Source organism: Impatiens glandulifera, chromosome 2, assembly GCF_907164915.1.
Source record: "Impatiens glandulifera chromosome 2, dImpGla2.1, whole genome shotgun sequence".
NCBI lineage: Eukaryota > Viridiplantae > Streptophyta > Magnoliopsida > Ericales > Balsaminaceae > Impatiens > Impatiens glandulifera.
Genome location: NC_061863.1, coordinates 38,240,566 through 38,266,520, shown reverse-complemented (window position 1 = coordinate 38,266,520; position 25,955 = coordinate 38,240,566). Strand labels below are relative to the sequence as shown.

Genomic DNA, 25,955 nt, shown 5'->3' with positions numbered 1-25,955 from the left:
GTGACCGAGCGTGATTCTCTTATTTTCCATTTTTCAGAAGAATGCGAACAGACACACAAAGAACAAGAGTTTTTGAGAGAGAAAATCAGAGAAATCTAGGGTTCTTAGAAATCTTGAGTGAAAGAAACTTTCAATCTCATGCAAAACTATCCTTATATAGGCTATCAAAAGTCATATAGGATAACCGTCATTTTTCCTAGGGGTATGTCCCATCAATTAATTTTTAGACGTCCTTTCCAAAGAGTAATCATTATATTGAGGGTATATTAGTCAATCTCTCTCAACATTGAAAGACACGTGTCTTCATGTTATTAGGAGATGACTGTTTTTATTTTTGATCGGGAAAAATTAGATATCTTCTCACGTGGGACAGTTGTCCTTAATCGGTCTAATACACACGTTGTTAAACGTTTTTCTTACTTCACCCATCTATGACAACTAAACGTCTATTAGACGCATAAGTCTATTAGACACAAACGTCTAATCATGTGTCATAAATATGCGTCTAATGTTTATTAGACGTGTACGTCTAATTACGCATGAACAACACGTATTAGACGTGCGTTTGATTAGACGTGAGCATCCACTTGCTCTTGACGTAAAAAGGTATAACGTCTATTAGACGTCTACGTCTAACCGCGCAGATTTTAAACCAAAACATATAGACTTAGATGCATAGATTGTGAGCAAAATTACGTCTAAGTACATGCCTCTACCTTTAGACGACCTCGTCTAATAGATCGATTAAGGCCTTTCGTTTTAGAGTATCTTTATATTCAAAATAATTTCTCCCTCTCATATTGTGCATGTACAAAATGAATAAACAAATGTTTTGAGGTCCTTTGGACCAAAAGTATTTTAATATAAAAAAAACATTTAATCTTCTGGAATGGCAACGACCATTGTTGATCTTCTGAAATGTATACTCAAAAGAGTATTCTCCATGCTTCCTTCCTGCAGCCCTCCTGCATCACCTACATAAGAAACTATTTACAAACTCTAGTACCCATCTTCAATTGGGTCCTCGATCAATTATTCCCTTACGAATCCATATCTGAGATATTCTAATGGATTTCCCATTTTTTGTTGTGATTAACGCGTATGATTTTGACTTAGCAGACGACTTCCTGCTAGCCACTGATCTATTAGCTTTTGAAGAAAACTTTCTTTTTAAACTCCTTGACTTTGAGTTAGGTTTTAGGTTGCCAGACCTGTTAGCTGCTTCTAACTTATTTTTCAGCCAGCTAACAGTCGGTGGAACATAAATTATTTCATTCTTAAAAGCTATTTCTTCACGAATGGGATTAGATTCAATATCAGTCAAACTTCCTTTAACAAAACTTATATGCTTAAGCTTGTTATACGATGAGTTTGACTTTTTGCACGACAGGTTTAAGTCATTGCCATCAAATTCTAGATCGGATCTAGATCCAGCAGGTTTTAATATGCTGATCTGATATTTGACAACTTCTCCAGACCTTATCCATACACTAACAACATAGTTTAACCTCTTGTTTTCATCAGAAATAGTTTGAATCTGTTCTTTGAGCATCTTATTCTCTGCAACTTTCTTTTCAAAAACATTTGATTCAAAAGTTTGAGATAAAACTGGTTGAGATGCTTCACATGATGATTTTGTTTCATTTAGGGATTCTGCTAGTTTTCTATACTCTATGACCATGTCATTTAGTGCATATACCAGTTGTTCCCTTGAAAAATTTTCAGAAGAGAAGAAAAATACCTCAGTTTCCTGAGTATCTTCTTTATCTTCTATTGCCATGAAGCAGGTCACTTCTTCGTCATCACTATCATTGGCTGTGAAGTAAGAGTCACGGATGCTTCGTCTGTTCTTCCCATCTCCTGCCATAAGAGCCTTCAGCTCCTTTTCATCATCCTTCTTATCTTGACGCTTAGGCTTCCGACATTCTGATTGGTAATGACCTGCAATACCACAGTTATAATATTTAACATTAGCCTTTGATTTCTTATTATCATTGGAATTTGAAGATCTTGAGTTATGGTTGCTCTTCTTCATGAAGTCTCCAAACTTCTTCACGAAGAGAGACATGGCATCGCTGCTCAGTTGTTGCGTCGTCATCTTCACATCAGTAGAAGCAGGTGGCTCTTCAGCAGTCATAAGCGCTTTGGCAATAATAATTGATTTAGATTGATCTTCTTCAATCCTACAGTTCAGCTCGAACTCGTAGACCTTGAGATCAACAAACAAGTCGAAGAGAGAGATCTTGTTAAGATATTTAAATTCCCTCATAACCATCGTCTTTATGTCTCATTCCCTTGGAAGAGCACGCATGACCTTAATAGAAAGTTCCCTGTTGCTATAGGTCTTGTAAAGGATAGATAAGGAAGAGACAATTTGACTGAATCTAGTGTCGAACTCGTTCATTGTTTCACCAGGACGCATCTTGAAACTGTCAAACTGTTGAGTGGAAACCATGATCTTGTTTTCCTTGATTTTCTCGTTGCCCTCACATAGTTGGATAAGTCTGTCCCAGACCTCTTTAGCAGTATCGCACTCGATAATATAGTTGAACATGCTGTCATCGAGAGATCTATACAGAACATCAAGAGCCATGTTGTTGAGATTGTTCTTCCTCTTTTCTTCACTGGTCCATTCGGATTTCTTATTATCGATCTTGATAGGACCATCTGTGATGACACTCCACATGTCGTCATGGAGAGAAGAGAGGTGTGCACGGACTCTCTTTTTCCACACGATGTAGTTTTCCCTAGAGAAAGTGGGAATAGCGGTAGCACTGACATCTTTGGTTATGGTCGACATTCTTGGAAAAGCTTGAGAACAAAAGCAGAGTTTTTATACCAATTGATAGGATCGGCGTAATCAATAGAGACGAGGGTCTGGCGATTGATAACGACTTCAGAAAAACGATTTGATAAAAATATTGTTAGGGATTTAAATCACTTTCTATTCTGCGCAACCTCTTGCAAACTCTTGAACGATTCAAGCGCGGAAATGTTTGATTGAGTTTGAAGCTAAGAACGAAGAATGAAAAGATGACAGAAAGGAACAACACATCAATTTGTTTATGGATGTTCGGAGTTAACTCTCCTACGTCACATGTTCTTCCAACCACCGGAAGGATTCACTAACTTTCAAAGAATCAAATACAGTCGCACGACTAGTTCACTGTTGAACAGAACAGACTATGTTCAACTTACAATATGAAGAATATCACTCAGCTAATATAATGCTTTGATTCTAACTCTCTCTTAATTAACACATAGTAAAAGCAAGAAATCAGCTGACAGTTAAGATAGAATAATATAAGTATCGATAGATCGATGATTCTCCCGTTGTCCTTGAGGATCTTTAAATAAGAGCAGGTACCAACGGTCGAATCTTCATAATGACACATGGCGAGCTTTCATTGGAACGCCTCCATAGTACACAGTAGACTTTGAGTACAAAGATCGTGTCCGTACTAATCTGGTAGTGCGCCAAATATTCTTCAAGGATATTCCTACAAAAACAAGTAGTGGGAAGAATATTTGCTTACGTGGCATTAATCAATTGGTTACAGCTTGTTGTCGTATGATCTTCACAGGAAAGTGGAGCAGGAGTAGCGTACAGCTAGAGAACGTGGGTAGGCGGGTGCTAGCTTCAAGCAACTGCTTAAGCATGACATTAGACGTATTTCACTTAGACGACATCGTTTAATGAAATTAGACATCCCCGTCTAATAACAAGATCTATTAGAACACCTGGTCTAATGGGATTAGACTGCACGTTTAACTCAACTAGTTAGACTGCACGTCTAACTAAACTAGTTAGATTGCATGTCTAACTCTGCTAGTTAAACTCCACGTCTAACTCCGCTAGTTAGATTGCACTTCTAACTTCGCTAGTTAGACTGCACGTCTAACTACGTGTGTTAGACTGCACATCTAACTCAACTAGTTAGACTACACGCCTAACTCCACTAGTTATATTGCACGTCTAAATCAACAAGTTAGACTTCACGTCTAACTTCGTGCATCTAATGCCAAATTGGTCTAATGAACCTCATTAAGACCAAGTCTAATATAACATGTTTTTTATACACCTGCACCAAAAGCAATTAGACGCATAGATTAAGTTTGATATACATTCATCATTAAAATTCCAAAAGTCAAACTACTTTGACATTTGGTCAAAATAATTTGACCCAATAATATCTTTCCATAACTCTTCAACGCTCCTACGGGTTCTGTCATATACCCTTGCATTCCGTTCTTTGTAAATGTTATACACCACTGCTCTAAAGCCGCACTTGAACACGCTTGTTGCAAATCTATTCCCTTGGCTTTGAGTAGTGTTGCATCTTTGATTTCATTCCATTCGCTCGGGAAACTGATCAGCTCCAGGCTTTTATAGAATCTGTCCCAAAGCTCTAAAGCAATACAGCAGCTCCCGAATAGGTGATCTATGGTTTCTTCATTTCCTCTACATAGAAGATAGCTCGTGTCCGGGATGCTCATATACTTACTAATACCATCACGAGTGTTGAGTCTTTCCCAGAAGGTGAGCCATAGGATGACCTGGTGTCTAGGGATAATCTTAGTAGACCATACAAGAGGAGCCCATTCTACTTTCTGCGCTTTTTCCCGGGTTACCTCCCATGTTTTCTTTGATACCAGCTTCTCATTGTCCTCAGCTTTCCATTGATGAATATCCGGTCTGTCGTGTAGTTGTATGTTACTTATATGATTTAGTATCCTCTGTCCTTCTGGATTTCTTCTCAAGAATGAGTCCTAATTCCCGTCTTTAATGTCTCAGATTTTCGCTTATGTGCAGTCCCTTAAAACTCCTCCTTGTGGATGATAGGCTGGTTTTCAATATCGCTGGATGTCATAAAGATCTGCAATATCGCTTCTTAATTTGAGAATCATTTTTAGATACCAGCTCATACCTTCATGAATTTTGCCGGTCCAGATGCTGGAAATGATTTTAGGATTAATTTCTAATCCTAAAATTTAACAACCAGACAATATAAAATCTTGTGAATATTAAAATATAGAAAGTTCAAATTAAACATTATTTGTATATGATTCCGTCAAAACTCTATATTTCTTTATGTATGAGAAATCGTTCGTACATGATTCCGTTGTAAGCATGTTTGTTAAGCATAGAGATCGATGATCCGTTAACAATCTTGAAGTACATTCCTCCCTAAGTTATCATCAGTAACATGTACCAGCATTTAAATATTTGTTTTTACAAATTTTTAAATAACGTACAAACCTTATATAAGTTTAGGACTGAAAGAAGAATCGGTAAAAATAAAATGTTATAAAACCATTTTTCAAAACCCAAATTTATAAGTAGAGACTGTTTTGAAAACAGTTACAGAGGATGAAGCGCAAAGACCGTTTTCTTAGTATCACCAAACTACAAACTAAAAGAAACTATAGCCAATACGTTTTTATACATATATCTTTTTTTTTATAGATTTTCAAAAATAAATTAGCGACTCTGTTTCAAAATAAATAATATTTTAAATTAATTATTTAAATTTAAAAACGGATTTCTAAAAAATCAAATTATAATTACTGTAAATATCTGAATTATTCAAAATTAATCCCTAAATTAATTATTTATGATTAATTTTAAAAGTTGTCAAAGATCATTAAAAAAATCTTTTAAAATAATGTTCTATTAAAAAAGAGATTCTTGACAAGCAAATCGAGTTTGAAATTTTCGAACCTAAAGTTTTATAAAGAAACTGAATGATGAAGAGTTTTTGGGATTATATGTAGATTTTTAGTGCTTATAATTACAATCATCTTCCTTCCGATCACATATGATTTAAGATTCTCAATTAAATTGCTAATTTATTAATTTTAATATTTTTCTTAAATATTAATAATAATTGATTACATTTTAATAAATGTATATTCAAATTATTTAAATATAATCTTAAATCACTCAAAATTGATAAATTTAATATAAAAAATTATGAAACAAAAATTAAATAATTTATAAAATAATAATGATAAATAAACATGTATCCTAATTCTATACTTTTAATAATTGGGTGTAAATTTTCATGTAGAATTTTAATAACTATAAATGTTTTTGAAATGTATCATATTTAACTAAATTAATATATTAGTTTTAAAAAATTAATAACTCTAAAACAACATATTTAACATAATAAATCAACTTAACAATTATTTTCAATTTTGACACACGTCTTAAATCAATGACACTCAAATTATTAGTTAAAAATCCTATATATGCATTAAAATATATAACAGGTTAATTAATTTGTTTAAATAGAATATTTAACACATTTAACTTATTAGTTAATTTAATTAATTTAAGTTTTTAAATTAAAATAAATAAATTAATAATCATATTTCTAAACATTTATTAACAATATAATTTATAAATATATAAAAATAATTAATCTCAACAATCATATATATATATATATTGAATAATAATTTTAATTTTCTTTCAATACGTTTAAGTAGTTACATTCGTTTTTGGATAGTCGATAGATAATGGGTAGTTTAAAACATTATCTTGATCACCACTCTAATAAATATATATAATAATATAATATAATATGTAATTAATATTGAATACAAATTAATTAAATAAATAATAAAATTATATATTTATTTTTTAAGAACTTGTTGTATGGCGCGTTTGATCCTAGAACCTCTAAAAAGGTTGTATAGAAGATTTGTAAGTAATAAAATTTTGTCAAAAAAATTTATTATTATTATTGGTTGTTATTTATATATAATAATGTTTAATATTATATTGTGAAGTTATGCGCTATTGTTGATTTAGATATTTGTGGGTTAACACATGAGTTTATTGACAAAAATAAAACAGTAACAATAGAAGATGAAAGGTCTCACACAGAATGTTTAACTAAATTATATACAAACTTTCATTTATTGTATCTTCTCCTCTTCCATTATATGTGATGGACAAGCTCGTATAGTTGTAAGCTCTCTCTTCTTTTTCTTTTGATTTGTTCTTCTACTCTTGAGGTAAGTATTTCCCTTTCTGAAATATCTTTTCAAATTTCTTCTGATGCTCCTCTTGATTTTTATTTGATTGTTTGAGTGTTGTTAATAATTATTTTTCTTATGCAACTCTAAGAACATTAAATTGGTAAGGTAAAATTAATGGTTTGTATTAATCCTACTTCTTTCTAATATAAAGATAATTATTTAATTAATGGTTTGTATTAATCCTACTTCTTTCTAATATAAAGATAATTATTTGATATTATTTTGTTTAAAGGTGTCATACCTTCCTCGATCAACTAGATATAATGTAATCATAGACTATTTAGACTAGGTTGAAGAAAAATATTAGAAAAGGTGAACTGAGAAATACATCAATTTATTGTATTGTCTTTGAGTTTGAAGCCACTATTTATACTAACCATATTACAGTAGTTGAAGCCTAGTAAGGTTTGACATTCTGATTAAATCTCTTAACATTCCCGGTCTCAGTTTTGTCAAAGGAAATTGTTATCCAAATGTGACGATTATTTGAGACAATCCATGTAATTTATATATATTCTCAAGAAAGGAAGAAGCTATTTGGGATGGTATGAACGGATGTTTCAATTTGACAAAATAGTCGTACTTATGCAATAATCCGTCAATGGCTTACTAATGGAAACAAAATTGCATAAGAATTTTCTGTTATGCCTTGTAAATCCTAGGAATCCTCTTAATGCTTTCACTTATTTTGGAGTTGGCCATACTAGAATACATATGATTTTACTTGGATCAACTACCACACAATTACTACTAACGAAGTGGTTCAAGTAGTTTCAATAATTCGAAAGAGCATATAGATAACTTTTCCAATAACTGGTTACTTCCTAGAATATGTAAAATCGATTCCTGCTGCTCCTTATTTTTGTTTAAATTGGTACTGTAGAAAAGAAATTTGTAAAAAAATGTGTACTCCTTTGTCCATTGTGTAACCATGTTAGAAACATTTTTTTCATTAGGCACTGAAATATGACTGGTGCATCATATAAAACAAATGACATAACTCGAAAATCATATAATTCTGAGTGTGTCACAAAGGTCGTTTTGTGAATGTCTTCCTCTTCTACTTGTATATTATGATAGCTTGCCGAAGATCTAGTATTGAGAATATAATAGCTCCATGTTGTTTGTCCAAAAGATCGTTGATTGAAGGTATATGATAGTTATCCTTTATCGAAATCTCTTTCAGTCGTCTATAACCAATACACAAACGTCAAGTTCCATCTTTCTTCTTCACTAGTATAACCGGTTATGCGAATGAGCTAGAACTCTCTCGAAAAAATCCGGAGTTTTTTATTTCTGTAACTAGATTTTCAATCTCTCCTAAATGAGTTAAGAATTAGTATTTGCAATTTGTTATTAACCACAATGCCTCTAATTAGGTGGTTGTGACCCAAGTTTTAAATTTATGGCCTAGATAGGAAAGATGACGTTGGCTCAAGAAAACCCTCACTGTTGTTGTTTTCTACTGTAGATTTCGTGTTGGATTTAGCTTTCATTTGAAAAAACACCCAACAAAATAGCTCAATCCTTATAGTTATGTGCTACTATCCCAGGATTGATCGAGCGGCTGGGATTAAATCGTTCCCAACAATGTTCAATTCACAAGTTAGGCCTATATATCTTAATGTTTGAATTTCTGTTTTTTTCAAACCTAGTTTTGTGAAACTCTAACCCTAGATTATTGAACTTATCCTCATGCTCAAACTTGAGCTGTTGTAACTGATTTCTCTACTGGGTTTTGTCTGTATATAAACCTGTATATAAAACGAACTCACCCAATTAAGAGCATAAATAATTTTTTGTGAAAATTTGGCTTCTCCTTAACTAAATTTCTGAATCTTCATTCTTCATCTTAAAACTCTTGAACTATTATGCGCTAACAGTGTTCTTTTCTTATCACTGTTTTTTCTTATCCTCGAAACCCTTGAATTTTTTCTTTTCTATTCTTCCGCTCCACCCTACAACTTAATATTTCATAGTCCGTTGAATTAGGAAATCTCAATCATACATTCATCAAAGCAACTACATGAAAGTAATGATGTGGAACGTGTTCAAGAGGGACCTCTTAATATAGTTCGGTCCTTCTATACATGAAACCCCATAAGAAAATTAATGCACTTAAAACATGTTAGTTCATTCAAAGAAAAAATTTCCAATACATATAATTTCCTAAAAATTGTAAAGTATGCGTAGAGAATATGTTATAGACTACTACCTATTCAGATTGAGGGAAGAAATTGTGAATGTAGTCATATTGCGGTTTCTCGAGTCCTTAAATGAGGCCATGTCTATGACCAAGGTCTAAGAAGTGACATGCAAGTCACTTTTGAGCAGCGGCCACATGTATATTTCAGAACCACCATTCCTGCTTTAAAACGACCTGACCAAGCCCCTCTTATGCGTCTTCTTCTAACGTGAACTAGGTCCACATAATGCAATTAAACCCAACTATAATGGATAAAAAAGGAGTAAAGACCTCTACTACACTTGTGATGAGAGGTGGGAACCTAACCACATATGTAAATCAAAGTTATTCATGGTCTTAGTTAATGACCAAGTTTCTAAGAAGTCACCCTAATACCACTTCTTGACAATTCTCCATCAAGGCAACCCATTGCAGGGGAAGATCCCACATTTTTTACATGTATTAACCGGTTCTAAAATTTTTCAAACACTTCAGATTCTCAACAAGATTGGAAACATACCGATGGTGATCATGGTCGATAGATGTAGAATCTTCAACTTTATAAACAACAAGATTATGAAATATATAAGTCATGATACATTGCCCACTCAGGTGTTGTCAATGAAATGGTCAATGGATGCTAAGGATTAACAAACATATATGAAAATGATTATCATGAAACAATACGATATTGTATTGGATGAATGTGGAATGACTACTAACTTAGAGAATCTAGAGATCATGAGTAAATGGTCGACTCCATAATTAGTAAAACAATTGAAAGGAATTTTTGGATTGACTAAATAATATCGAAAGTTTATGAAGGACTACGGTTCTATAGCCCAACTCCTTACTTCCCTACTAAAAAGAATATATAAAATTGCATGAAACTGTTGAATGATAGAAAGATGAACGAGTTCACTTTAGAGATCAAATGTTCTGCTAAATGTATTTTGAAATATTTGAAGGGAACTCAAAATGTGGGACTGTGTTATCCGAAGGATTCCAATTTCAACTTAACTAGTTTCTCAGAAGCAGACTATGTAGAGTGCAAATTAAATATGAAATTCACGAGTGAAACTTGTCAGTTCCTTGAAGATTGTCTAATCTCATGGTTCAACAAAAATTAGACGTTCGTTTCTATGTTTATAGCTGAAGTAGAGTACCTTGCTGCAGGAAGATGCTGCTCTCAGCTCTTATGGGTTCAACAACAACTAAGGGACTATGGGATTGAGGCAGAAGAATCTCCAATTTACTACGACAACACAGGTGTTATAGCCATCACCTACAACCCAGTGCTGCACTCTAGGACAAAGCACATCGAAATCAGACATCATTATATCCGAGAGCATGTTAGTCCGGTTAAAGAATAAAACTGTTCTTAACACTGCGCAAACTGTCACAGACTCTTGAATCGGGTTCAAGGGCGGAAATGTCTGTTTCAGTCTGAAGCAACACACACGACTTGGATGAGATTTATGAGGAGTAGTTTTAAGGAGTATGTATAGACCGGTTTTGATTATAGGAGTAAAGTTATGTTTTGGTTAGTGTTGTTCGGTTTTTAGAGTAAATGCGCAGGGAATAAGTAAAAAGACACGAGACAAGATTTTTTTATGGATGTTCGGAGCAAACCCTCATACGTCACCCCTTCTTCTCAGGTTATAAGAAGGATCTCCACTAACTTTCAAAGTTACAACACTTACAATGCCGGTCGAGCCTAACTCGCTACTCGTCGGTTACACCAACTCACTCTTGATGTAATACAATAATACAACACAATAAAGCTTTCGGTAAATGAAATAATAGTTTTGGATCGCGCGTGAGATTTCTTTCTCTCTCTTAAAGTATTTCCGAACCGTAATAAATGAGGTCACTACGTCTTCCTTTTATAGTGAATAGGATCCCAACGGTCATTTTCTTCTCTCACCGTGGGATTGGTCAGTTCTAGGTCACGCCGGTTCAGAGATGTTGCATGCACGTTTCAACTTCCTGACACTTGGCAAGCATGCATATACCGATCAGGTATGGATGACGTAGCCGACTTGCAGTTTTGGACACGTGTCAGACATGCACCTTCCGGCTGTCTGAGTCGGATCTTCGTATCAGCAATTCATCATTGTCTTTATCGCATGCTTCTGATCCGGATCTTATCTTCTTTTATTTTCCCAAAACACGTCTATTTCGTCATATTACGTCATCTTTGTAATTCTTAGTTTTCGGTTGACTCTTTCGTAGTGTGATCCGGCTGGGATGAAAACTTTTTTTTGCTAGCCGGTCTGTTGGGAATGTTGAGGTCGGCTCCTCTTGATCATGAATTGATCATCTGGAGCCGGATTGCTTTGATGTATTCTCCAGCTGGTTTATACGACTTGGTCTGTTCCTGCACATAAGAGTTTATAGTAGTTTAGTTTTCTGACCGGTAAAAAATTAACTTACTTAATTTTTCTATCAATTTCTCCCTTTTTGATTATTTAGAATAAATATTCAAAAATTATCACAATACAGCAGCTCTCGAATAGGTGATCTATGGTTTCTTCATTTCCTCTACATAGAAGATAGCTCGTGTTCGGGATGCTCATATACTTACTAATACAATCACGAGTGCTGAGTCTTTCCTAGAAGGCGAGGCATAGGATGAACTGGTGTCTAGGGATAATCTTCGTTGACTATAAAGAAACTGAGTGAAGAGTGTTTTTGGGATTACATGTAAATTTGTAGTGCTTATAATTACAATCATCTTCCAATCACATATGATTTAAGATGCTCAATTAAATTTCTAATTTATTAATTTTAATATTTTTCCTAAATATTAATAATAATTGATTACATATTAATAACTGTATATTCAAATTATTTAAAAATAATCTTAAATCACTCAAATTTGATAAAATTAATATTAAAAATTATGAATAAAAAATAAATATTTTATAAAATAATAATGATAAATAAACATGTATCCTAATTCTATACTTTTAATAATTGGGTGTAAATTTTCATGTAGAATTTTAATAACTATAACTTTTTTTAAATGTATCATATTTTACTAAATTAATATATTAGTTTTAAAAAATTAATAACTCTAAAACAACATATTTAACATAATAAATCAACTTAACAATTATTTATAATTTTGACACACGTCTTAAATCAATGACACTCAAATTATTAGTTAAAAATCCTATATATGCATTAAAATATTTAACATGTTAATTAATTTGTTTAAATAGAATATTTAACACATTTAACTTATTAGTTAATTTAATTAATTTAAGTTTTTAAATTAAAATAAATAAATTAATAATCATATTTCAAAAAAATTATTAACAATATAAAAAAATAATTAATTTCAACAATCATATATATATATTGAATAATAATTTTAATTTTCTTTCGATACATTTAGGTAGTTACATTTGTTTTTGGTAGTTGATAGATAATGGGTAGTTTAAAACATTACCTTGATTACCACTCTAATAAATATATATAATAATATAATATAATATGTAATTAATATTGAATACAAATTAATTAAATAAATAATAAAATTATAAATATATTTTAATAATAATAATAATAATATAAATTAAACATTTAACTAGGCGCGGAACTTGTTGTCTAGCGCGTTCGAACCTAGAACCTCACAAAAAGGTTGGAGATATCTATATGGTTACTTCTAGGCTAGAAGAGGGTATAATATATATATATATATATATATATATATATATATATATATATATATATATATATATAATTAACACAACAAGAAAAATGAATTTGAACACGAATTAATATGATTAATCCCAACTGTCTCTGGTCTGGTCCGTAGACAGGTATGGTCTAGGTCTGTAGAAATGCAAAACTAGAAAGGCAACAACTATAACTCCCAATATGTTACTACTGACAGATCGTAATAACATAAACTTTTTTGAACTAAAAAACACAATTGAAAACCGGTCTCTATTCGACATGATGACAAATTATAGTCGAGATAACACGACACACAAATTTAAGCACGAGATAGTACGATACGAATAAATTTATTGACACGAGTTATCCCGAAACAAATAAACTTATTGACACGAGTTAACACAACACGATTGGACCCGGGCTCATGATATTTTGAGCGAGTCAATATATAATACGACACGGATGAGAATGAGTTTCGACACAACACGAATAGATATGGGACACGAATTGCAAAAGTCGAGTAAGACTGTTTAGGCACGATGGCCCACTCTAGTTTTATATAATGTGTTTTTTATATAGATATTATTATTATAATTATTTTATAAAATGGTTAGAAGTAAGGATGTGTTTGAAAAAATGTGACCATGTTACTGAAGATTTGTAATTAATAAAATTTTGTTAATAAATTTATTATTATTATTGGTTGTTATTTGTATATAATAATGTTTAATATTATATTGTCATGTTAAGCGCTATTGTTGATTTAGATATTTGCATTAGTATAAACTAATCAGTCTATTTTGTGGGTTAACACATGAGTTTATTAACCAAAATAAAACAGTAAAATAGAAGATGAAAGGTCTCACACAGAATGCTTCACTAAATTATGTACAAACTTTCATTTATTGTATCTTCTCTTCCATTAGATGTGATGGACAAGCTCGTATAGTTGTAAAGCTCTCTCTTCTTTTTATTTGGATTTGTTTATCTACTCTTGAGGTAAGTATTTCCCTTTCTGAAATATCTTTTCAAATTTCTTCTGATGCTCCTCTTGTTTTTTGAATGATTTTTATTTGATTGTTTGAGTGTTGTTAATAATTGTTTTTCTTATGGAACTCTAAGAACATTGAATTGGTAAGGTAAAATTAATGGTTTGTATTAATCCTACTTCTTTCTAAAATAAAGATAATGATTTGATATTATCTTGTTTGAAGGTGTGATACCTTCCTCGATCAACAAGATATAATGGAATCGTGCTTCATAGAAATTGTAAAGAAAATTAGTATATATTTAGAATAGGTAGAAGAAAAATATTAGAAAAAGATAACTGAGAAATACATCAATTTATTGTACTGTCTTTGAGTTTGAAGCCACTATTTATATTAAACATATTACAGCAGTTAAGAAGTAATTAGAGTCTAGTAAGGTTTGACATTCTGATTAAATCTCTTATATAGTAGTGATCGGATCATTTTGTGGGTCACTACACTCTCCGTCCTTAAGCCCTCTTAACATTCCCGATCTCAATTTTGTCAAAGGAAATTGTTATCCAAATGTGACGATTATTTGAGATAATCCATGTTTATATATATTCTCAAGAAAGGAAGAAGCTATTTGGGATGGTATTAACGGATGTTTCAATGTGACAAAATAGTCGTACTTATGCAATAATCCGTCAATGGCTTACTTATCGAAACAAAATTGCATAAGAATTTTTTGTTATGATATGTAAATCCTAGGAATCCTCTTAATGCTTTCACTTATTTGGGAGTTGGCCATACTAGAATACATATGATTTTACTTGGATCAACTTCCACACAATTAATACTAAGGAAGTGGATCAAGTAGTCTAGTTTCAGTAATTCAAAAGAGCATATAATAACTTTTCCAATAATTGGTTACTTCTTAGAATATGTAAAATTGATTTCAGCTGCTCCTTATTTTGTTTAATTTGGTACTGTAGAAAAGAAATTTGTAAGAAAATGTGTACTCCTTTGTCCATTGTGTAACCATGTTAGAAACATTTTTTTCATTAGGAACTGAAATATGAATGGTGCATCTATTAAAACAAATGACATAACTCAAAAATCATATAATCCTGAGTGTGTACAAAGGTCGTTTTGTGAATGTCTTCCTCTTCTACTTGTATATTATGATAGCTCGCGGAAAATCTAGTCTTGAGAATATAATAGCTTCATATAGTTCGTCCAACAGATCGTTGATTGCAGGTATATGATACATATCCTTTATCGATACAGAAACGTCAAGTTCCATCTTTCTTCTTCACCAGTACAACCGGTTATGCGAATGAGCTAGAATTCTCTCAAAAAAATCTGGAGTTTTTTTTATTTCTGTAACTAGATTTTCAATCTCTCCTAAATCTTATAAAATTAGTATTGAGTTAAGAAATAGTACTATTCACATTTATGAGTTACCACACTGCCTCTAATTAGGTGGTTGTGACCCCAGTTTTAAATTTATGACCTAGATAGAAAAGATGACGTTTTCCTAAGAAAACCCTCTCTGTTATTGATTTCTACTGTAGATTCCGTGTTGGATTTAGCTTTCATTTGTAAAAACACCCAACAAAACAACTCAGTCCTTATAGTTATGTGCTACTATCCCCGGATTGATCGAACGACTGGGATTAAATCGTTCCCAACAATGTTCAATGCACAAGTTAGGGCTATATATCTGATTGTTTGAATTTCTGTTTTTTTCAAACCTAGTTGTGTGAAACTCTAACCCTAGATTATTAAACTAATCTTCATGTTCAAACTTGAGTTGTTGTAACCTGTATATAAACCGAATTCATCCCAATTAAGAGCATAAATGATTTTTTTGTGAAAATTTGGCTTCTCTCAACTAAATTTATGAATCTTCATTCTTTATCTTAAAACTCTTGAACTATTATGCGCTAACAGTGTTCTTTTCTTGTCACTGTTTTTTCTTCTCCTCGAAACCCTTGAATTTTTTCTTTTCTATTCTTCTGGCTCCACCTACAACTTAATATTTCTTAGTACGTTGAATTAGGAAACCTCAATCATACATTCATCAAAGCAACTACATGGAAGTAATGATGTAGAACGTGTTCAAGAGGGACCTCTTAATACAGTTCGGTCCTTCTATACATGAAACCCCCCATAAAGAAATTAATGCACTTAAAACATGTTAGGTCATTGAAAGAAAAAATCTCCAATACATATAATTTCCTAAAAATTGTATAGTATGCTTAAGAAATATATTATAGACCACTACCTGTTCAGATTGAGGGAAGAAATTGCAAATATAGTCAGATTGCGGTTTTTCGAGTCCTTAGATGAGGCCATGTCTATGAACAAAGTCTAAGAAGTGACATGCAAGTCACTTTTGAGCAGCGGCCACATGTATATTGTTGAACCACCACTGCTGCGTTAAACCGACATGGTCAAGCCCTCTTATGCGTCTTCTTCTAACGTGAACTAGGTCCACATAAAGCAATTAAACCCAACTATAGTGGATAAAAAGAGTAGGAAAGACCTCTACTACACTTGTGATTAGAAGTGGGGAACCTAACCACGCATTTGTAAATCAAAGTTATTCATGGTCTTAGTTAATGACCAAGTTTCCAAGAAGTCACCCAAATACCGCTTCTTGATAATTCTCCTTCAAGGCAACCCATTGCAGGGGAAGATCCCACATTTTCTTTACATGTATTGACCGGTTTTAAAATTTTTCAAACACTTCAAATCCTCAACAAAATTGGAAACTTACCGATGGTGATCATGGTCGATAGATGTAGAATCCTCAACTTTATAAACAACAAGATTATGAAATATATAAGTCATCATTTATTGCCCACTCAAGTGTTGTCAATGAAATGCTCAATGGATTTTAAGGATTAACAAACATATATGAAAGTGATTATCATGACACAGTACAATATTGTGTTGGATGAATGTGGAATGACTACTAACTTAGAGAATCTAGAGATCATGAGTAAATGGTCGGCTCCATAATTAGTTAAACAATTGAAAGAAATTTTGGGATTGACTAAATACAATCGAAAGTTTATGAAGGACTACGGTTCCATAGCCCAACTCCTTACTGCCCTGCTGAAAAGAATATATAAAATTGCATGAAACAGGTGAATGATAGAAAGATAAACGAGTTCACTTTAGAGATCGAATGTTGTGCATAGATGATACTATTGTCATATATGCAGTTCTCAGTACATAAACTATTCTATAAACTCTCTTTCAAATATTTTGGGCTCTACTAAATGATGAAGAGGATTGGGAAAGTAGCCTATATGTTAGAATTCTGAGCTAATGTCAGCTTCTATATTATCACAATTGAAGAATGTCTAAGGGATCTCTTCTTTTATTTTAGAAATTCCCTAAATTAGTGCATAAACTATCAGGAAAAGAAAATTATAGGTGAACGAGATTTCGTAACGCAGGGGAAGACCAAAAGAAACTGTTAATCAGCTAAGAATGGATAGAAAGAGAAGACTAGACTTTGGAAGATGCTAAAACAATAAACATTCAATGACTATAGATGTCGCTAACATGAAGGCAAACCTGACCAATATCACTTCGTCGAGGACGAGGACGACGAAGAATTGATAGGGATAATGCTACAATCCCAAGATTGATCGAACGGCTAAGATAGAATCGCGCCCAACAAGGTTCAATTTACAGTTATAGTTGGATACCCATTTTTGTGATTCTTTAACCCTAGTCATTGTTTGGTTTTTTAATCAGCCGGCTGCATCAAAACTCGATGGCTTTCAATTTCCTCAATAATTGAAACTTCATCCTTTTCTTGTGAATCTATTGGTAGTCTAATAATATTAAGCCGTATTCATTCTTGGTGATGGACATAAGGAGAAATTGAATCAATGTTTGATATTTTTTATAACAAACGAATAGATGGACAATAAGCCATATTCATTCTCGGTGATGGACATTAAGCTGTTTTAGGAACTTCGCCGACCATTGATAGATAATACCACAGTTGATCACATACTTTAAAGTTTGTTCGAAGTACAATTTATCATTGATTAAATGCGGCTGAACATTTATTCTATAAGATGTAACTCGGCTATACCGATTGATATTATAACCAATCGGTATAATTAACTTTACACGGATTGGTAACCAATCACTAAAGATAGTCGTCATTAAACCTTTTTATTAGTAATTTATGTAAAGTGATTAGAAAGAACATTAATTAGCATTTTTTTAGAAGCTTGACGAGTATTTTGATTTCAGTATTAACCTCTTCTTCATTCCAATTAAATGAAATATATATGTTTTTATTTTTTCTTAGAGAATAGGGAAAAAATATCCTAAAAGATTATTCACTACAAGGTTCTAAACCAATTATGTTTCTTTTATAATTGGTCTAATCTTAAGATTTCAGATAGAACCTAATAATTTATCTCCAAAAATAAGTTGATTAATGTCCTTTATCATCTTCACCTAAATAAGGGTTGAGATTAATTACAAAACTACTATAATTTCTAAAATCCAACACCAATCTACTTAAGTAGAAAGTAGAGTGACAAACATGTTATATAATAATGTCTACATTTTAAGATAGAACTTTTCACTTCTAACCTTACATTGTCATTGTTTATTAGCCCTATCTAATTCGTCTGATTTTATATTTTTAGTTTCAGTAATTGGATGGCCTTTTCCTTTTGGTAATGGAATGGAAAAATTATTTTCTCCTGAAAAGATGTTATACCCTTGATTTGACAAGTATTTTGTTCACATGAGAAACTGCTATTATTTTGCTATTCTTTTGAATATTGTGACACGTTTTGTGCATATTAAAAGTCTCAACAACCCCATCAGGTATAAATTCTTAGATATATTCTCATCCATTAATCGTATCTAATCATTAAATATTATCTATTCAAATTTATGTTATATATAAATGTTGTTTGAAAATAATTCGTAATTAGTATTCACTCTTTCTTGAGAGACTTGACGAAATATAAACTTCAATATTAACTACTTGTGCATTCTAATTAGGTGAAATAAACATGTTTTAACATTAATTCCAGAATTGATGTTATAAAAGAAATTCTATTAATATCTTCTACCATCTTTACTTAAAGAGATGTAACCTTAATTACAACACTATTAACATTCCTAAAATTCAACATCTATCTAGTTAAGTAGAAAGGAAATTAAAATTATGTTAGGTAAAATAATGTTTGTAATTTTAGAAAGAATATTTGAATTCGAACATTTCATTGTCATTATTTATTAGGTGTATACATATTGTTGGTTGCGGTGCAAGATTTGAGTTAATTTACTATGAAACTTATTCTACTCTACTTATTTATTTTATCTCAAATTGATTATTTCTCCAAAGTCATATTATTTCACCATATATTCAAATAACAGCATTTTTTATTTTATTTTCTTTCATTTATTTGATATCTTGTATAAACCGGGAAGACATTTTATTATAGGTTCTCATATTTGATATTTTATAGTGTTTTTATGTCTACAATTTAAAGAGAAAATGGTGACTGCTTATTAAGTTAATTAGGCATTTATTTTTCTAACTTGGAAACATGTTCTGTTTGTCAAGGTCATTTATTTTTCTAACTTGCAAACATGTTCTGTTTGTCCTTGACTACCAACTTACTATTATAAGAATAGATTAATGTTTCTACACAAATTTGAGTTTGTCAAAATTTTATGCTCACCTTTATTTTTGAAATAATTTATTTTGTTTGAATCATTGAACATATAATTGTTTTGTCTTCTAGAATTCTTGATCATGAATAATGAGAAATATCAATCTCGTATAGTTTTTTTAGAAGACATTTATTATAGTTTACTTATAATATTCATCACTGTTTTTGCTTACCTTCTTTCTTCTATTAGGTTATTTGTTTCAACTATTATATTCTACGTTAATATAAGTAATAGCACACACGTTGTTAATGATAATGATAAAAAGATATATTTTTTCTTCTTCTTAATGATATTATCTATCTGATGTTTACATAGAGTCTCACACTCATTATATATATATATATATATTATTAATAAAATGATATTATGAGTGTTAAAGAGAAGACTTGATATTCAGTTAGTTTTATTGTCCATATCTAATCCTTTTGGTTTTCTATTTCTAATTTGAGTAATTGGATGACCTTGTCTTTTTGGTCATGGAATGTATACTATTTCCCCCTAAATAAATGGTCTAAGCTGTTTTTTGTTTAGTTTTTGTATCATAATACATTACTTCTTCCTCTTATAAGTAGGTCTTAAATTTTTTTTTGACGTGAATCCAATTTTGTAAATTGGAACTTTGCGTAAGTAATGTTCATTTATTTATTCTTTATGATTTAACTATTAATCTTAGTTTAAATTATTTTCTCTTTGCAACTAGTTGATTTTGGGATGGGGTGACAGACTTTCAATATGATTTAGTTAAGATTTTTCAATGACTCTATGTTGAGTTTTATTCGTTTGGAAAAACTAATCCTGAATGTTGATATTGATTATTGTAGAAAATTGTGTTTTCTCATACTAGAATGATTTGTTCTTTAAGATGTTTAGATTATTTATCTCGTGTTTGGTAAAAATACTCAATTGAAATTAATTATTATGTTTTATTGTCTCATGTAAAATGATGAACTCATATAATATAGTATAACAAAAACATGATAATTTTTAATGTTAAAAATATTTTATCTAAATGTTTGTTTTATTTAAAATAATTTTTGTACCATTTTTTCATAATGTAAGATGTACATGGTATTGATTAACATTAAATGTTTGTGTATATTTTAGGTACGAGGCAACATGTAGAATGTAGAATTGTGTTGGGGGCTTTTTCCATAACCATGACAAAGCTAACATGACGGTCATCGTTAATGATGGTATGGCCTATAATTTTTGTATTTATGTTTTGATTATTCTTGTTATTGAAGAGTACTTCATCACAAATCCTTAATTATTTTATCACTTAATAGTTTTTATTGGAGAACAAAATGACCTTTATGTTTTGTTAACACTAATAAATATGAATATGGAGAATTATATATATGATGTATAGGATATGATTGGCATCTCAATTCGATGTTAAACATACAATGTAGGGTTAATAGAATTGTGTTGGGGGCTTTTTCCATAACCATGACAAAGCTAACATGACGGTCATCGTTAATGATGGTATGGCCTATAATTTTTGTATTTATGTTTTGATTATTCTTGTTATTGAAGAGTACTTCATCACAAATCCTTAATTATTTTATCACTTAATAGTTTTTATTGGAGAACACAATGACCTTTATGTTTTGTTAACACTAATAAATATGAATATGGAGAATTATATATATGATGTATAGGATATGATTGGCATCTCAATTCGATGTTAAACATAAAATGTAGGGTTAACAACATTTTGAGTGAATAATATTTTGGATTGTAAATTTGAAAATAGTCCAGGGTTAAATTGATAATAAGGAAATGTTAACTAGGATTATGATATATATCAGGCTCATGGGAGATACAATTTAAATTCATTAGAGTTTGGATTCAAAAGGAAAATTAATAGTTTTAAATGTGGGTTAAAATATGTTGGTAATAATAGATAATGAAATAATAAGTTAAACAATATATATATATATATATATAGTAATATGTTTTGATTTTTTAGTACTTTAAATGTATTGAAAGTGATATTTTCTTTTTGTAGAGAAAAATAATCCATTCTCTCATAAGTTTTAAATCTATTCAAGTTTTTATACATTAAGAAAATTAATAGTATTTGAATCTTAATTTTAATTGTGTATGTTCACATATTTTGATGTAATAGTTGAAACAAATGATATTTGTTCATTTGAATATCTAACTTATTTATTTGATAAGTTGTGAACCACATTAAAAATTCAAATTTTTTATATTTCAATAGTTTTTCTCTATTATTCAAGAAGTCAAAATCTTAATTGGTATTGTGTGTTGGGTCAATTTTCTTAAGTTTAATAATTATTAAATTGTGTTTTTAGTTTGATGTATTTTTTTTAGATATATGTTTTTTCTTTTGAATAAATTTGCAAGTGATAAGTTGTAATAAACATTCATCGTTCTTGAATATAACTATTTGAATTATTGAAAGTGTTTATTAGTGTTTTATAATTATTGTTTTTGTAATTTTCATTTTTTATATTTCATAAGATAAATTGATCATGTTTTTGTGATTGTATTCTTTTGATATATAAATAAATTAATGTAATCATTCTTACTTATTTTTAATAACACAAAAATATTGTTAAGAAATAAGAAGTTAACACAAAAAAATTGTTAAGAAATAAAAAAGTAATGTAGTAAAAGATGATAAATTGAAGTTCAATAACAAAACTTATTTTAGAATTAACCTTGTATAAGTTTTTCAAGTGAAATTCTATTTATTATGTGTTTGATTTTCTCACTTATTAACATTTTAAATGGATCAATAATTTTAAATTAATGTGTTCTATAGTAAAGATTAAATTTATATCTATTTTTTAGTTCTTAGCCATCCTCATAAATAATTGGGTATACCAAATGTATGCTTATTTATTTATATCAATACATTTTCAAATTTCTACATCTATATACATTTGGGCTCTTTGAAGAAAATGACTACCTTTTTATGAGTTTGAATTAAAATAATATTTTTCTTAATACTAAATTGTAAAAAAAAACATTTATTAATTATAATATTTTATTTGTTAAAAAATCATTATAATTTTGTCATATTTTATTTCATGATTATAATTGTATTTATACAATGAATAAGCACATATAAAAGTATGTTCTAGAATCAATCTTTCATTTACATTTAAGAATAAAATAATATTTATTCACTAACATTTAAGATAAAATTGATTTACAGAGTTAAACTAATAAATTAGTAGGGATTGAGACTTATGATTTAAGTATAGAGAGAAGTATTTTACACATTAAACATATTTTATTTATCTTAAAAAATATTTGATTGAAGATATATTTAAAAAGGTGATAGATTCATGAAAAATACATTTCTAATTCAATTTTTTTTATACTTTTTTTTAATATTATCATTTATTATTAAATACATTTTAAAATTAATTATTATATTAATACATATAAATTATTATTATATAATATAATTATTATCATAATTTTAATCATATTAATTTTTAAATTTTATTTTTTAATATTTGTGAAATTGGAAATATTAAATAAAAATTTACGAATTTATGAAACAAATCTAATAAAAAAATGTTAGTTAAAAGGAATTGAAGATGCTATCTTTGTGTGGGTTTAATTATTAGTAATGTATAAGAAAAACAAATGACCTATATTATATCACTGGCCAAGCTTCCTTTGCTTCTCTTCATCTTCATCCTTCGACGATTCCGCCGCCACTGTGTGATAGGTACTTTTTTCTATGCTTGTTCTTATCTTCTTCCTTTGGCTGTCCAAAACGTGGATTTAATCTTATCTCTATATTTTTCCTATGCATGTTCAATCCACACATTTTAATCTCATCTCCAACGATTTGAAACTAGCTAGGTCTCATGATGTCCCTTTTCACTCATTATTCCTTGCCCTCTTTGATAAATCTATCTTGCATCATGTATAATATGATAGGGTTTAGAAAGACAGAATGTAATAAACTTCATGGTTGGATATTGAGTAGAGTAAATCTTATTATTTAGGTTTCCAATTCCTACAAGTATGTATTTAAGAAGACTTGCATTTCTTTTGATTGTTAGGTGTTAGTCAATGACCAAACACATGGATATGTTGGTATTAAATTGCAAAGACCTGTATTGTCATAATGAAATGAAAGATCCCTTAATATTAAGTATCTAAGTGATTCCAACCCCATGATTTTGGTTGATGCAAATGGAAGCATGTAGAGTATAACGATTTTGTCATAATCTCTAGTCTTAATAATATATTCCTTCTTAGTGTTTGAAAATATTCTATTTTCCTATCATATTCACAGCATAGATGTTCAAAAAGTATTGTAAAAACATCTTATTATCCTATTTTTAATGTGAAACTATGTTTCTTTAGGGTAAAATTAGTATTAGAATTTGGCGGTTCAATTTTAATTTTCATACTTGTTTAAATAAAGAATTAGAATTAATGTACATTTTGAATTTAGCAAAAATCTGTTACAGTAGATTTACTACAACTTAAAACGTTCAAAATTAGATCTATCTATAAATCTTATAAATCAATATTGTTTTTTTTAAGTTATATTTTATCTCTACTTACATTGTCAAATTTTGATCCTTTTATTTTGTTGGGATATTATAGAATAATGATTATGGTCAATAATTGAGCTTCATATTGAAGAATCGGAAGTATTAACCTTTAAAATGATGGAAGTCGGGGAGACTTCTCGTAGGAAAAGTCGTAGAAATAAGTTGATCATATGTTCGTCTAATGAAATGTTACCTAAGATATGGGAAAAATTCCCGGAAGACCTCTTTGAAGTCGTTGGGGCGAGACTCCCAACATCTACCTTCTTTCGTTTCCTTTGTGTTAGTAGAAGTGGAACTCCATGTTGACTTCTCATTCGTTTCGGGACCAATATGCTCAAATTCCCATCTCCCAACCTTGGTTCTACACCATCACCCACGACAATGTAAACACCGTATCCATTTATGACCCCTCCTCGAATAAATGGCACCATCAAAAAGTTCATTCTTTCTTAGAGAAGTTGGTTATCTACCCTCTAGCTTCTATCGGTGGTATAATTTGTTTTGTCAATATTCATCATACCCGTTTTTCGTGGGTAACCCGCTTACTCAGACATTCAAGGAGCTTCCAGCTTGTTCAAGCATGGATTGGTCTCAAGTAGCCGTTGGAATGTGGATGAATGGAAAATACACAATCGAGGGCTATAAGATCCTCTTCTTAGGTTGCAATGGCCAGTACATAATTTTTGACTCCAACAAGAATAAATGGTATGAATCAAAAGTTATTCCAACGAGCATAAGGTTGCCGTATATTTTGAACTTGCGCTCGCAGGCTATCTCCGTGGATGGTTGTCTTTACTTTATGTCTTCATATCCAAACGGTATGGTCTGCTACAATACGTTGTTTGGAATTTGGAATCATTTCTTAGTCCCGATTCTACATGATATGATTTCTGGCCGATTTCTAGTAGAATGTGGGGGACGAATCATGTTCGTTTGTGTGATGATAAAATCGCGTGTTTCTATTTGCATTTGGGAGTTTGAAAAAACAACATTATTATGGAAGTACTTTGACAAAATGCCACGTGAGTTGTGCATGAAATTGTACAAGAAGGGCGCAAATATGATTTGTGTAGGTAATAAAGATATGATCTTTTTGTGCTTTAGTTCTGAAAAATTGTTCATGTTAGTAACATATGATGTTGTGAAGAAAGAATGGTTTAAAGCTCCAAGATCTTTACTTCCCCGAGGAATGGCATATCAAAGGTTTCGACATAAAATCGCATTTTATCCCTGCATTACTGGAACACCTTAGCTTATTGCATTTTATCCATGTATTACTACTGCATTACTGCAACACCTTAGCTTATTGCATTTTATCCATGTATTACTACGACACTTTAGCTTATCACATTTTATTTATGCATTATTGCAACACATTAACTTAGTATTAACTATCTTTATTTTATTGATAATGAATTTTGTTCCTTAATCTAAGTTATTTTAAATTGGTATTATTATTATAATACATTTTTTATTGAGCTCCATTTTATTAGTATTTATTTAGAATTTTCAATTAAATAATATTATTTTTTTAAAAGCAGTTAATAACATTTTATTAATTTCAAAAGTGAGAGAGTTAATAATCCTAGACATACCCTAACTATTAGAAAACACATCATTATTTAAGTATGATATTATTATTTTATTTACTTTTCAAATTTCTTTCGCACAACAGTTTTACATTCATACAATTATTGAAATATATTTTGTTTTTCTAAAATTTTCAATAAATTTAAAATTTTTATAATTATTTAAAGATTATCAACTCGAGACCAA

The 25,955-nt window shown here is 30.4% G+C and overlaps 1 protein-coding gene across 1 annotated transcript; it reads left to right on the top strand.

Moving 5' to 3' along the window:
• Window positions 1-24,600: 24,600 nt before the first annotated feature.
• Window positions 24,601-25,431, top strand: LOC124924630 (F-box only protein 6-like). Its single transcript, XM_047464643.1, has one exon. The coding sequence runs from the start codon at window positions 24,601-24,603 to the stop codon at window positions 25,429-25,431; it is 831 nt and encodes a 276-aa protein (XP_047320599.1).
• The last annotated feature ends 524 nt before the right edge of the window (window positions 25,432-25,955 follow it).